This window comes from Lissotriton vulgaris, chromosome 5, assembly GCF_964263255.1.
Source record: "Lissotriton vulgaris chromosome 5, aLisVul1.2, whole genome shotgun sequence".
In the NCBI taxonomy this organism is placed as follows: Eukaryota; Metazoa; Chordata; class Amphibia; order Caudata; family Salamandridae; genus Lissotriton; species Lissotriton vulgaris.
Window position 1 is genome coordinate 1,257,273,472 of NC_141693.1, and position 12,601 is coordinate 1,257,286,072.

At 44.6% G+C, this 12,601-nt stretch overlaps 1 protein-coding gene across 1 annotated transcript in view; it reads left to right on the forward strand.

Annotated features, from left to right (window-relative positions):
* Positions 1 to 12,601, forward strand: part of LOC147712426 (uncharacterized) — a 1,115,452-nt gene that overhangs the window by 503,428 nt on the left and 599,423 nt on the right. Inside the window, exon 8 of the mRNA XM_086919651.1 lies at positions 10,514 to 10,679. Within this exon, the coding sequence (XP_086775777.1) occupies positions 10,514 to 10,679 (166 nt within the window). The remainder of the gene's footprint in view (positions 1 to 10,513; positions 10,680 to 12,601) is intronic.

Below are 12,601 nucleotides of genomic sequence, written 5' to 3' on the forward strand. Positions count from 1 at the left end.
CCTTCTTGCTTTTTTTTAAATAAAAGAATGGAATTATCTGTATTAAATATTTTATTCAGTGTATTAGCAAATTTTCTTCCCCAAAAAACGCCTTGACTGAGGTAATCAGTACTACATATATAAAATTTCAATACTAGATATTAAAAATGCAGTTAAGTGCAGGCAAGGGCGAGAGCTGCTGCTGCTCGCAGTCTGGCCTAACAAGCACTGTTCACTTTGAGGTTTGTCAAGTGGTTCTAATGAGTTCTGGTTACTTTGAACTCAATCCCATCTCATTTCTCCTAAGGCGCATCCTCCCCCCTCTGTGAATAGATGCTTAGCTTTGGAAATGTATCTACACCACAAGGGGATAAGACCAGCAAGCAGTTGTCACTTCAGCCAAATTTCTGTTAAATAAAAGAAAGCAAAAGAAAGGCTTGCCTCCTTGTTTACCCGCAATAATCACAGTGTGCTGAGGATCAAAGGCAAGTCGGCTCAGGACTGGGGGTGGATTTGAAACTAAACCTGCTCACTGAAACTACCTAAGAGGCAACCTTCCAAAACTCCTTATTTGTGTTGGCTCGTCGCTCGATGAAAGAGGGAGCGGGGTGTGGAATTTAATAATATATCTACTTTTCAATGGGAAAGGCTGCTTCATAAAACTACTTGTCCTGTAAAAAAATCCACTTGTCCCTTTGGTGCCATGTAGTGTGGCAACAAATTATGGCAGCAATCTCGTTATAAGAACTCTGATAATAGCCTCTCTGATTATGCCAGAGCTCCTACCATAGTAGGGTTTGAATACTAGCAATTCCCTTTTTTGCCACCTTTCCACAAGTCTGCATAGTGGCACTTGAGGTAGCGGTAAGCAATACTTCCCCGTGGTTGGGATGCTTTTTTCAGTCTGAGCAAACCTACTATCTTGTATGTTTTATGGTTTTCATCAGCTTGTCTCCAATATTTTCCATATATATCCCATTTCACACGCAACATCACAAAGTCTACAAAGGACATCTTTAGTGTCCTTTACATAAGTTCACAACAAGTGTTGCAAATAGATATCAATGTGCTCGGACAGCATTCTGTTAAAGAGCCAATCCCAGAGATTTTGAGCATCTTCAGAGGAAAATAATTTACAGGAAATGTAGGTGTTTTAAATCCAGATGTCTGTATAATGTTAATATACAATGTCTAACATATTTTGTTAAACCACTTTGTTAGTAATACATGACGATCCCCATGTGCCTTTTTTGTCCTCTGGATATCCATCCAACATTAAACAGACTTTGTATTCAATTGTCTTAATGCTTCACCATTGTAGTCCTCAAAATCCATCACCACTGCTTTTACTACCTTAGTCAGCTTTCCTGATGATAATGGACAAATTGTTTTGCAAAGGTTTCAATCCCATTTTTTTCTTTATTTATTAGATCATCATTGTGTCTGTTTCACTTCATTCTACTTACATTTTGTAGCACTGGTTTATGAAAGACCTCAATCAAATTATTGTCAGACAGTTGTGGTACAAAAGTTGCCTTTTTTTTAAAACGATTTTCTACTATATTTGCCTCGTCCACATTCAATGAAGGTGCTAGGTATTGCAACTCAGGAGTGTCACATCTTCCAAAATTCAGAGCAATTGTATATCCTCCAAATCACCTATTGTAACCTTATTTTTTAGTTTGATTTTCTGAACATATTTAGACAAATCCAATATGACATCTAAAAGCTTTATATGTTTGTTATGAGCAAAAGATAACCCATTATTTAAAAGACTTAGGGCCTGATGCAGATCTTGGCAGATGGGTTACTCCGTCACAATGGTGACGGATATCCTGTCCCCCCCAAATATAGATCCCATTGTATTGTAAAGGATTTATATTTCGGCGAACAGGAGATCCATCACCGTTGTTATGGAGTAACCAGTCCACCAAGATCTAAATCAGGCCCTTATTTCTGAGTTATACACACTTTTTGACAAGTTGATGGATGAGAAGGCTTTTATTCATTTCTACAACTGTCTTTTTTATGATCCTGCTTTTACCCAACCTTCTATCGATTCTCCTACTTTTGTTCTTTTCTTTCTCGGTATTGCTCGTTGCACTGTGTTTCCTGTTGTCTTGCATTCGACCTTGTCTAGAATATTTATTTTATTTTCTCAAGATGCATCTTTTTCAGTTCCTCTAAAAAAAGTGGAACTGGCTCAAGCATTGTCATCCAAGCTATTTGCTCCTGTTGAAGTACTCTCTAAACTAAATGATTCCACTTGGGTCACACTAAATATTATCCTTGATTCACCTTGATCAGTCTTTTCTTTTGGAAAGCTTTAAAATATGTTCTGGCTATGAATACGTTCTATTTCTGTTATAACCATGCTCATTCCATTAAAAAATTGTTTTCTTTCTCCTCTGTATTTATTCTTGATGTTTGTTAAGAACTTCCTCAAGAATAGCAATGTTCTTTTGTGTCCCTTTGGTAAGTTGAGAAGCTTTATGTTTTCCTAAACATCAACTATATACTTTTGTAATAGAATAATCTTATCTTCTTCCTTTTCTATAAGCGTCAAGTAGAATAGCCATTAAGTATGGGTTGGCAGTACTGTGGCAGTTATCAAGGTGGGCTAAGCCTGCTGATGCATCAATTCAATTAATTTAAATAATGTATTCATAAGAAATCTTTCTTGAGTTTCTGTATTTTTATTTTCAGAGTTAGAGGTCAATGAGCAGAGCAACTTAAGAGGAGTTAAAGTATTGATTGTTAATACACATATCGATTGGTAATGAGTTTTGTCAAATGAAATGATTGTCATGTACTTATGAATTTTGCTTAATGGTAAAATAAATCAGACTAAATACTGTACATAATTGTATTGCTTTTTTTTAGTCTCCACCTAGTTGTTACATTTATTGTTACAGTGGAAATATATGTTGTTAAACAGGGTTGTTTAGGGATCTGTCAACCTTGTGGATGAGGAAAGCGGGGCCACTGTTATTGCTTGTAAGTTTCTTATATTTCTTTACAGTGCTAATGTTCCCCAGCTTGTTGTATATCTTTTCAGGTGTATTTGCCTGCAGTCTATGGACAAGGCACAGTTTGCATTGCCTAAAAAAGAAAGCTCTCTCTACACCTATCCTGAAAGGATATCTGGGGAAATGAGATTGCCAGTTTCTCTTCCCTCGTAAGTCATATCCAATATCTCGGTGTGGCCCCAGCACATCGTTTGTCCTGGCCGGACCTCCAGGATCTATTTGTTCCCTTGTTTGGGCCCTTAATGAATTTCGAAAGAATGATGGCCATTTTCCCACCTCATTTAGGGGTCCAGGACACATTCACTGCTAGGTATGGTTTTGGGCATTCAGCCTTCAGTCTTCCTCAGGCCTCTTTATCTATTGATTTTTTAATGTAGTTATCACTTATTTGGCTATATTTTGCTTCCAGGACTCAACTGTGGAGCGCAGGTGATAAAGGTCTTTGGGATCTAGCATTCCCAGAGGCTCTTTGACCCCAGCTGGGGTGTCAGTAGTCAGCTCTTCCGCCTCCTTCACATGATCAAACTAATACAGCGCTTACTTCAGCTACTGCCTTGAACGTTTTGTGGCAATCCGTCAAGCAGGGCCGAGAAAAAAAGTGGAGGGGGCAAAATGCATTTTTCCCAAGTTAATTCCGATAGGAACTTTAGACACATCTACAGCCAAACTTCTGAGCGGAATCACACAAAATGTGGCGCAAAGGTAAGTATTGGTCCAGGGAAGTGCCATTTTGTGATTTGGCGTAAATCCGTTCAGTAGTTTTAGAGATATTAGGAGAAATCCAGATTTGTATGTATATAGTGACGTGAAGAGTCCATGAACCCTCCCGATCTCGAGCTGAGATCTGATTGGATGCCAACACTTCAAACCAGGAAGTGTTGGCAGCTGTCTTGGAACTTCGCTTAAGCCAAGTCCCACAAAAAAGGTTTACAACAAAGGGGTTGGGCAGGGTAGGAATTCCTCCAACCTGTAGGCCACTTGAGAGAGAGACCCACAGGGACCCCGCAGGGCCAAAAAAGCATTTTGTATGTTTAATTTTCAGTGGAAGCCGCTTTGGAACCGTGGCTCCCTCTAAACTTTTTAATAAAAAAGAAGTGCTGGCTCCCATGCTTCTTTACTAATAGGCCCCCAAGTGGGCCAGGTTCTAGGGCTATGCGGGAATTAATGGAGGGATAGCACACAGGCCCCCCTTTCTGGGGCTTATAAATGCCCAGTGGACCACCACCTTGTGTGGGGTATGTATTGTTAAAGAGGGGGTCTCTTGGAACCCTCCCAATGACCACCACCTCACTGGGGCCCCAATGAAAAAAATGTATTGGGGTACCCGCGGACCCCCTTGGCACTGGTGACCACCACCAACCCAGGGCTAAATTAAAGGTAATGGGGCAGCTGTACGGACCCACTACCTCCCTGGGGCCAAATTAACTTCTAAAGTAGGAGCGAGGCCATGTGGACCCCATCCGGGATCATAAACCCGGGGACCACCATCTCCCCGAGGGCGGCTCGTCTACTTCTAAGGAGGTGTGCAGCCCGGCCCTCTCCTGGAGCCAATAATGACCCTGGGCCCGGGGGCTTCCACCCCAAGGGCCGGCTCCTCCTATGTCCCGGGATGCTCACCCCCAAGATATAGCTGTTTGCTTTGGCTTGGCGGGAAGTTTACCTGCTTCTGCCAAACCACAGCAAACACTTTGTTTCCAGCCAGCGTAAGCAGAGAAATACTCTTGCTTGCCGCTCACAGCGTGTTGCTGACCGGGAGGACGACGTGGGATTTGTGCGCTTTGATAGCGCTTCTGATTTTGTGTGGGGCTTCGATCGAGAGGGGAAAGAACTGAGTCTGCACCACACGCCGAGGGACTGTGAGGACCAGCTGTCTCTGCTCCACAGCTGCTGCCTCTTCCCTCGGCGTTCCTGCCCCCCCGCCTGGACACTACTTCAACCTATCGTGGCCCCCCCTCCGCGGGTGCCGCTCACAGCGTGTTGCTAACCGGGAGGACGACGTGGGATTTGTGTGCTTTGATAGCGCTTCTGATTTTGTGTGGGGCTTCGAGAGGGGAAAGAACTGAGTCTGCACCACACGCCGAGGGACTGCGAGGACCAGCAGTCTCTCTGCTCCACAGCTGCTACCTCTTCCCTCGGCGTTCCCGCCCCCCGTCTAGACACTACTTCAACCTATCGCGGCCCCCGCTCCGCGGGAGCCGCTCACAGCGTGTTGCTGACCGGGAGGACGACGAGGGATTTGTGCGCTTTGATAGCGCTTCTGATTTTGTGTGGGGCTTCGAGAGGGGAAAGAACTGAGTCTGCACCACATGCCGAGGGACTGCGAGGACCAGCAGTCTCTCTGCTCCACAGCTGCTGCCTCTTCCCTCGGCGTTCCCGTCCCCCCCGCCTGTAGTGCATAAATCTCGCGCATAATCGCGGGACGCGCGTGGGACATAGCCCGGGCAAAGGGCGGACCCTCTACGGCCCTCAAAGGCCGGATAAGGACGGGACGGGCCACCTCCCTTTTGGCTGACGTAATAAAGGTATATTTGCCACAAGGTAAAGACCCCACCTAATCGTTTCGTTTCCACATTTGCGGATTTCTGCAAACTCCACGGCCCTATAGCCCATTCCCACCATGACCTCCAAGGGGGACCACACAACCGGTGAAGCTGGCACTGGGCAAACGTATTCTTTGCTAGATGAGTTAAACCTTCTATGCAAAACCAAATATGCCACACTGGAAACTCCACCCATGACCAGAAATGCTAGTACACCTTTAGACATGGCTACTCCTTTAGACCCCCTCATATTATCAAACAAATCCCCAAGCCCGAACACGCAAAGTACTGAACTCCCTCAGGTTTCATCTGTGAAAAGGAAACAAAACGACGTTAACCAAGGTGAAAATAACCCCCTAACCCAAAAACGGTGCTGTACCCCATCCTTTGCTAATTCCCCAACGATCCCACCGATTGCAGAGTTTCCTGAAGCTATAACACCCCCTCCCTTTCAGCACTTACTACCCCTCATAAAACAAATGGTTAGCGCTATGATAGCCCCACTGTTAGAAAAAATTACCATTTTAGGGGATAGGCTCTCTGGGATAGAGAAAGCCATTAAGTTAAACTCGCTGGTTGATAAATGCACTGACGCATCTAATCGCCCTAAGACAACTCCTACCCATTTAAGTTTAAATCCACCTGTGCAGGAAAAAATCCGTCAAATACAACTTGCTGGCCTTAGCGCTTCAGAGCAAAAAACAGTTAAATACCCTGCAAAAGTTTCTCGTCCCCATCCGACCGCACCTAGAGTACGTCTAAATAAAGTTAATTCGATCCATTTACCCCCGGAAGCGGCCCCATATGTGTGCATCCTCGCGGGTGTACCCGCCCTTCCATCTGGTAAAATTGAGAGACAATATGACCTACTTAATAAAACCAAAGTCTGGCTGTCAAAAAATAGGCCACTGCCCCGTAATTTATACGGAGCAATAAGGAGCGTTAGAAGGGTGGGTTGGTTGGGCTCTCTTCCCAAAGATGTTGCCGGGGATTTGGTACTTGTGCGATTCAGAGATCGAAATATTGTCCCTTACTTGAAAACTTGGCCGCCCCAAGTAAGAGACAGCCCAATATCATTATGGGATCTACATGATTTCTATCCCATAAACCCGTGTTTCCCTCCCTGAATATCTGGACATGTAACTATGACCAACTATGAATTCAAACGATTAATTATGAACTCTTCTGATACTGCCTTAACCCGGGATCGGGAACAAATTTTTATGTCTGGGACCCTATTTTATTGCACTTTGGTCTCTCAAAATGTATTTCAATATTTGGATTGTAATTTGTATTTATTGTAAACTTTTATGGTTTTTTATTTTCAAAAACTGAATAAAGTATTTGACTCTTGCTTGCTGAAAACGGAGCATTCGTCTGTTTCTCTGCCCTCTGTCAAGGGAGTAGGGACACAGGCAGATTTCTTTCAGATGCAGGGAGCGGCATGTTTAGCAGCTCCCTATGTCTGAACTCAATGTCAGATCCTGCAGGAGGCGGAGAGCCAGCAGGGACCATGGGGTCCTTCAATCTCTCCTCGCAGTTCCAGCAGAGACTTGGTGCCCTGGGGGCACCAAGAACTAATGGCCAGGCCCCAGGAATTGGGTCCCCAGGGCCAAAATTGGCTCAGGGAGGGGGGCCACTTAGCCCACCACCCCATTTCTAAATATGACGAGCCATGGGGGATGGGGTCCTCTGAGCTGAAATCTGCCTGAGGGAGGGGGCCCAGTGGACTTCCTTCCCTAATAAAAAGAAAACTAAAGAAAAAATGCCAGCCCCTGGGGAAGTCGCCGAAGCCCCGACTCCCTTTCTCAACCTCTCTGTAAAGGCACCTCCTGGCATACAACTTGTTGGTGGATGAAGTCCTCTTGGCTGGCGATGGCCCTTGGGGGCCTAAAACCCCTTGTGTCACCTCCAGTAAGTCCCACACACTGGGATTGCTGAGAGATTGTCGAAGGCCCTTCCCCCTTTCTCCACCACTCTGCAAATTCCCCTCCTGGTGCATTACTCGTTGGAGGATAAAGCCCTCTTAGTGCTGAAGGTCCTTGGGGGCCAACTACCACTCCTGTTACCTCCAGTAAGTCCCACACAACAAGATTGCTGAGAGTTCATGGGAGGCCCTGTCCCCTTTCTCCAGTCTGCAAACACACCTAGTACCACACTGCCGGTTGGGGGATGAAGTCCCCTTGTATGATGAGGCTCCTTGGGGGCCAAGAACTAATTCTGTTACCTCCAGTAAGTCACTGACAGCTGGAATGCTAAGAGCTCATACGAGGCCCGGTCCCCTTTCTCCACCACTCTGCAAATGCTCCCAGTAGAAATTTTCTTACAAAAACCAAGGTTACAGGGATGGTAAAGTTAGGAAATCGTTTTTTAAAGCTTAGAAATTCACTGAAAAAAATAAAGGTTACAGAGATGTTATAGATAGGAAATAGAGTTATAAAAAACAGAAATTCACGGAAAAAAACCAAAGGTTACAGGTACGTTACAGTTAGGCTCCGAGTTCCCTCGTACAAAACCATTGCAATTCAGCAGTTATTCCTACCTGAGCTAACTATAACTTTACGCCTCTGCAATGTACTGCTTTAGACCTTATATTACATCACTCATGACATGGTCAGTGACATCACTGATGAAATCTCAAATGACATCACTGATGACATAATCTACATAAGCACTCAAACACCCACTCACACCCCATACAACCTCGTACGGCCACTCACACATCCACAGCCACTCACATACCCATTCACAAACTTAAACAAGTGCTCAAACAACCACTCACTCCTCCTTAGAGCTACTCACACACCCATTCAGCCACTCACACACATACACTCACACACCCATTTTGGTCTAAGTTTAGACCAAAAGTCTAACATAGACCAAAAGTCTAACTTTACTACTACGAATGTTATACTTTTGGTATAAGTTTAGACCAAAAATCTAACTTAGACCAGAAGTCTAACTTTACTATTACTGTTCCACCTGCATTTCTCTTGGGCACACTCCCGTCTATTTGTAGAAGAAAGCTGACACGTCAAATTCCTTTGTATTACATCCACAAACATGTCTCCGTTAAAGAGACCCAGATCCAAGCAGGGCAGCTCTGGCGTGCTGCCACAACTAAATTGCAACAATTTCTTAAAAGAAAATACGTCAGCTCTGGTGTTCTAAAAGAATCCAAGTGCTTTACTACACCACAGAAGATAGGCGTTCAGTTCGCAAGAAGTGCCTGTTTATGAGTTTGGCAATGCAGGAGCGGACCGCCATGCTGGTTAAGCTCTTTTGTGCGGTGTATCTGAAAATGGGCATCGTGATGGAACTCCAAAACATATTCCTACACGGCATGGACAATAAAGTCCATGCCGTCCAGGATCTGGGGTGCATGCACCCAGAGAGCACATGTTGTGCCCCCTTGCATGCATCCCCATGCAAATGAGCAGGCCCCCTCTGTTTTAGGACCGCCAGTGTTTTCATTTTTTAATTTATTTATTGAAGTTTAAAGACCTCCATGACACCGCTGGCGGTCCTGAAACTTGCAATATGTATGTTGGTGCTGCACCACCAGCATATTACTGAAGCCTTGACCACCACTACCAAGGAACGGCGGCTTCCTGGTAGCTGCCGCGGTAAAATGGTGGTCCCACCACCAAAGTAATTATATGGCTCTCAGACTACTGGTGCGGCAGTGGCTGGACCACCACCGCCGCACTGTGGCTAGTCTGGTGGTCCTCGGACTGCCAGACTCGTAATTAGGCCCTAAGTAGCAATGGCAACAGTATCAATCAACAAAGGAAAAACACTTATCTGGGTGCTTTTCCTTTGAGGATATTTTTTGGGCAAGGAGTAAATTCATTGTCTGTTGATTGGTTTAAAGTTAGAAGAGTCATGGGACATGTAGTCTTTTTGTCTTTGGGGTATTTATGCCATGAGGTGCTGCTGAGCAACAAAGTTGGAGGAACAATGCATAATCTGAGCCTCTGGTTGTGCCATACAATCTGTGTTCAGTACTGGATGCCAAAGAGCCCTTCACCGTAGTATCAGACCCAACCTCTAGTATGTGTACCCTGAAGATATGTCGCAACTGAAGGTGGGTCCCATTGACATTGCTGCATGAATCCGATGTGATCTTCCCCCTCTTTCTGAAGTTTATGCTTGGGCATGTGAAAACTGTTCAGTCCCAAGTTGGTCTAGTGATGAGAGTTGAACTGTGGACTTGTTGAGGATGCTAGTTATACCTTACCACCCATCTCTAAAAATTCATTTGAGGGGCCTGAAAGATGTCCACTAACAATAATGATTCTTTTCAGATTGAAGCTCGAGAAGAAGGTTACCAGATAGAACGTTACCAGACTGAAACTTATTGTTAAGGACAGATATTTTATGGAAGTTATTGTTTTTCATTTATCAATTGAATGCACACAGACGGGGTACACGTTCCCGACCAACAACAGCACTACCAGCGCTGAAACTCGGGATACAATAAATACTGCTAACAACCCAATACTCCTTTGTGAGGAAATAAGCTAACAATTTTGAATTAATTAAGTAATATATTTTCCCCACTGCTGACGTGTGACTGTCACTGGTTTGTTATTTCTTAATGGTATATTCAGCACTTACACACCCAGGAGATGAGGAATGGGTTACGAAGGGTGGCTAAGTATTTGCAAATACGTCAGTCCAGTGGAAACATTCGGGGAATGAATTGTGATAGATTAGCGCCTATTCAAAAATGGTACATCATCATCGTAAATATGTTGATCCTTTACGTCTGATTATGATTTCCTTGATTAGGTGTTTATGACAGTTTACACTGACAATCACTATATGTCGATTTAGTTGGTAGAATGTGGTTGCTTCACTTGTACATTCTGACGTCCCTCCCGGCTCCATTATGCCGATTTCCATTTAGATTAGTTAGCGGGTAACAAAGGGCTCTAATTTGATTTTCCTTTCTTTTATTAGGTGCTGCAGGGTCTCACTTTTATTCATACAGCCTGTGGGATTATACACACAGACATAAAACCTGAGAATATTTTACTGTGTGTAGATAATGACTATTGTTGGAGACTCACCACTCAAGCTATTAAGTGGCAGGAAACCGAAGAGGCCTCCCCACCGAAATCTGCAGGTACATGTCTTTTATTGGCATATAATCTGTTGCATTATTTTATATACTTCCAGTTCAACCAGTAGCCAGAACATACTGTTAGAAGGAATGACAGCCACACGATGAATCTTGAAGAGCTGTGTTTATTCGCATCTGGTCTCTCGCACTCCGCTTGCCTCAGTGAACGTTCTAAGTCAAGCGCCCTACCAACATTCCACGGGACAAACAATGCCCGTTGCGGAGGGAGGGGGGAAATGGGAGCATACCATTAACATATGTCACCAAGGAAGATAACAACAACGTAATACATTGAACTGGAAGAGATTACAACACATCTCCCCTTGTACAGGGACAACTCAAGTTGAAGGTCCTGGGAGAGGGAAAAATACAAATGTTTATGTTGCATAGTCTTTAAGCCAACCGGGTGGCTGGCGCATCCTGGACGCTCTTGTTTCCTGCATGTCCACTGACTTTTCCTCTGGGGTTTGCTCACCAACGGCCGTTGGTACGCACACATTTGGGCATGCACTCACATTATCCATACTCCATGTACTACCATCCTCCAACACCAGCGAGTTATTGTTCACTTTCTGTATCCTTGCAGGTTTAGAGAAGGAGGGCACCTTAGCTCGACCCACGGCAGGTCTTTTGACCACCACCCATTGACCCACATAAAACTTCCTGGAGGATGTTCCCCATTTCTGGTCGTACTTGGTTTTATATTCCTTTTGATGTAGCTCCACCTTGTCTTTCACAGACTGTCTGTCCACCCACACAGGGCTACTCCCATTCAACCAGTTGGGGTTAAGCTTACACCCAGGGTTTCTCCCTTTGAGGGAAACAAATGGAGACACCCCTGTAACAGCATTGGGGGCAGAATGATAAGACCATAGTGTTTTTCTAACGGCCTCCTCTACCGGTTCGCACATAGTAACAGCCATTTGAATAGAATTCTTCACCATCCTGTTTGCCCTCTCCACCATACCATTAGCCTTGGGACAGTAAAGAGGTGTACATATGTGTGAGATGGCCAAATCTGACAAAAACTTTTTCATGACTTCTGATGTAAATTGGACCCCATTGTCTGTTACTAAGGAGCTGGGGATACCTTCTGTAGAGAATACTTCCTTCAGGAACTCTATCATATCCTGAGTGGTTATAGAGTGGACAAACTTGGTGCTGATCCAATGTGAATGGTAGTCTATCATTACGAACATGAATCTCTGGTTGGCACTAAGGAAATTCATGGGCCCTATTATGTCAATTCCCAACTTGTCCCATGGTTTACTGGGAACACCTATGGGAATGAGGGGGGCTTTGTGTACAACTTTGGACTTGTCACTTCTGCCACACGCTTCACAATCTTTGACCATGCTTTCTACCAACCCATCCATGCCTGGGAACCAATAGTGTTGTCTCACTTTACTCTTTGTAATACTCCTTCCCGGGTGACCCTCGTGTGCTAACACAATGATCCTGTTTCTCATGCCAGTGGGGGGAATGACCTTGTTTCCTCTCCACAGCTGACCATTAATGCTGGAGATTTCGTCCTTCACAGACCAATATGGCATGAGGTCCACAGGTAAATCTCTACTGTGCTCCGGCCACCCTTTTTCAACTAACTTCAACAGTTCCTTTAATTCTGGGTCACCTTGAGAATCTTTCTTCCATTCCTCTTCGCTTATGGCTGGGAGTTCCACCGCAAGTATAGTTTCATCTGGTGGTTCACTCACACTGTCCTCACCTTTTATGGGCAACCTAGACATACAATCTGCAATGGTATTTTTATCTCCAGCTACATAACACATGGTGAAATTGAACCCTTGTAATGCCAGTACCCATTTGGCAATGCGTGGAGTGGCCCTCTCCAAGTTCTTAGTTGAAAATAGGGGGATCAACGGTTTGTGGTCAGACCTTAGTGTGAAAGGGATACCCCACAGGAA